This window comes from Aphanomyces invadans, assembly GCF_000520115.1.
Source record: "Aphanomyces invadans strain NJM9701 unplaced genomic scaffold supercont1.9, whole genome shotgun sequence".
NCBI classification, from domain to species: domain Eukaryota; phylum Oomycota; class Saprolegniomycetes; order Saprolegniales; family Verrucalvaceae; genus Aphanomyces; species Aphanomyces invadans.
In genome coordinates this window covers 173,631-176,213 of record NW_008580154.1, presented here as the reverse complement: position 1 = coordinate 176,213, position 2,583 = coordinate 173,631, and the positions used below count along the sequence as shown (strand labels likewise).

General features: G+C 55.7%; 1 protein-coding gene across 1 annotated transcript; it reads right to left on the bottom strand.

The window, feature by feature from the left end:
• Nucleotides 1–129: 129 nt before the first annotated feature.
• On the bottom strand, nucleotides 130–2,329 carry H310_05255 (hypothetical protein). The gene is made up of 4 exons (XM_008869918.1): nucleotides 2,052–2,329; nucleotides 1,432–1,998; nucleotides 1,175–1,287; nucleotides 130–1,124 (listed from the first exon to the last, which is right to left on the bottom strand). Exons 1-4 carry the CDS (start codon nucleotides 2,260–2,262, stop codon nucleotides 201–203), a joined length of 1,815 nt encoding a protein of 604 aa, XP_008868140.1. The 5' UTR covers nucleotides 2,263–2,329; the 3' UTR covers nucleotides 130–200.
• Nucleotides 2,330–2,583: the final 254 nt, after the last annotated feature.

Below are 2,583 nucleotides of genomic sequence, written 5' to 3'. Positions count from 1 at the left end.
TTCTAGGACGTTCAAACTACATTTTTTCTCCTGAATTCAAAACACTATTATAATAGCAAAATGGAGGCCAGGAACACCTTCATCTTGGCGACTGGAAAAGTGGCACGGAAGATCGCCCATACGTATATCACTGCTTGAACTGTGATTCCTTTCGATATGGTACATGACAACGTACAATTCGAACGAGCCTTATGATGGCATTACACGAAGTGCGAGATCGGTGGCGACTTGGCTTGGTGGTCGTGGGCAGGTTCTTGTGTATTTGCGGGCGGCGTCGTGCTCTGTGCGGCGTCGTTCGTGGCGGCTTTGTCGTCGCCTGCTTTGGGAGGATGCAAGTGGTGAGGTGGCCGGACCATGGCCCGATGGATCGTCGCCTCTTCGATGGACAACGCCGCGGCTTCATGTTCCAGGACCTTGTAAAACAAGTCGTACCGCACTTGCGTGCCTTGGGTCTTGAACTGGAGCCGCACAAACGTGTTGAATTTGAGCTTGGAGAATTTGAATCCGTACGCAGCGATCGTGTGTCGGAGGACGTCGCGCTCGACGTACCGGGACTTGGTCGGGTCCGCCTCTTGCAGATCGGCCAGCATGTGGCGGAGCGACACGCCCGTCGTGTGGCAGTGGTGATGGATCGCGCGGACCATCCGGCGCTGTTGTTCGAGCACGTCGGTAAAGTGCTCGAGAACTTGCTTGAGTTCGCCAGGGCACACGCGGACGATGCCATTGATGAGGGCGAACTGCCGAATGATGCGGGGGCTGAGCAGGGTCATGTTGACGAGGAGAAGCGCGAGCTGGCCCACGATGAGACCGAGGGACCAGGCATGGACCTTGCGCACGAGGACCATGAACGCTTGGAAGAGGAAGCCAAAGTAGAACGCGTTCAGGGTCAAGCAAAACTTGGCGAGGACGTGGACGGCTTTGCGGCTAAAGAGGGGGAGGTCCAGGTCGCACGCGAGGTGCGGCGTTGGGTGTTTGCGACCCCATTTGGATCCCGTGATCTTGCGGAAAATCGTCGCGCACAGCGCGGCAAAGCTCGACTCGGTTTCGTATTCCGGGAGGTGTTCTGTGCGTTCAAAGAGCTGGAGGAGCGTTGTCTCGGTTGTTTCGTGCGGCGCCGTTTCCGTCTGTGCGAGGACCACGTGAAGGAGCGAATGTTTCTCTCGGGATCGCCTACCGAGTCTGCAATGTGCTTGAGCGCCGACACGAGCTGCGCTTCGTCGCCGCCGGCATGAACGACCATGATGGTCACGCACTTTTTCAAGTACGCGTACAAGAAAAGCATCATGGCTACGACGCATGGACGTGAGAGGAAGACGTCGAGCCAGAGAAGCGCGCGACCGATGAAGGAAGCACTCATCCACATCATGGAGAATCTCAGCACACACGACAACGAACGATGAACACGACTAGAGAGAAGGATGAGGATCCCACCGGTGAGCGCTGCGATGAGCATGAAGAGCACGAGCAAGCGGTTCTTGTGGATCGCGAGGTGAATGGTCGGGTCAGCCAGTTGGTCGCGATACGAAGCGAGACTGTAGTCGCTCAGCATGTAGTACAGCCCTTGGACAAGCACGAGGAGGACCCAGGTCGACTTTTCGACTTCGTACAGCTGGATGATCTCGGTGTCCTGGACGGCGCGGAGGTACTTGGCGAAGAGAAAGAGTCGAGGGAGTTGATACTGCCGAAGGAAGAAATCGCGCAGGATAAACATCTTGGTCGCCGACACGTACGGCTTGGCGATTTTGGTGGACGTGCCGTTTTCAGTCGCCTTGGCATAGAGCTCGGACGGGGTGAGGAGGGACAACTCGTCGAGCTGGACATTGCGCGCGCGAAGACGAAGGAACATGATGATCGATTGAATCGTGAGCGAGATGGCGAAGAAGAGAATCATGTCGTCCGTCGCTTCCCACGCCGTGTACTTGGGACTGTCCCGTTCGAACAGGCCAAACTCCATCAACCTCTTGCTGAGAAAGTTGATCAGCCCACCCACAACGAGCTCTGGATGACGGCGGAATGAGCTGTCCTGCTCGGCAAGGACTTAAAGCACGTACCGCGGTACATTTGAGTGACGAGCTTGAAGTACTTTGGATGAGGTGCAGCTTTCACCTCGAGCTGCGTCAAGAGCGTCTTGATCAGGACCACGAACGCGATCACGTACACGAACGAGAGGAGACTGCTGTACACAGGGAGCTGCAGCCCGATGTGGAAGAGGTTGTCCATTGTAAACGTGTCGCCCACGGCGGACGCATCCATGCCGGCCATCGCTCTGTCCGTCGCGAACGAAAGCCAGATGTGCGGGTCAACCAAACCTGTCACATTTAATATTCGGTCGCTCGGTCGTAATCTCTCGACAGAGTTGTCGGTCTACTTTGGCGTTTGGCAGAAAATCCTTCTCGTGAGTCCTGTTTCTGAGAACTGTCCTTCTCGCAAGTCCTCCATAACTTCGATCGAAGTTTTTTCGAAGTTTTGTTGAGATAAGGCAGTTAAAGAGTTAACGATGCTTCCGTTGCCCATGCCACCAAGCGACCTCGCTATGTCACCCGCCATCACGAGCCAACGTGAAAAGACCCCCCTCTCTGGCGG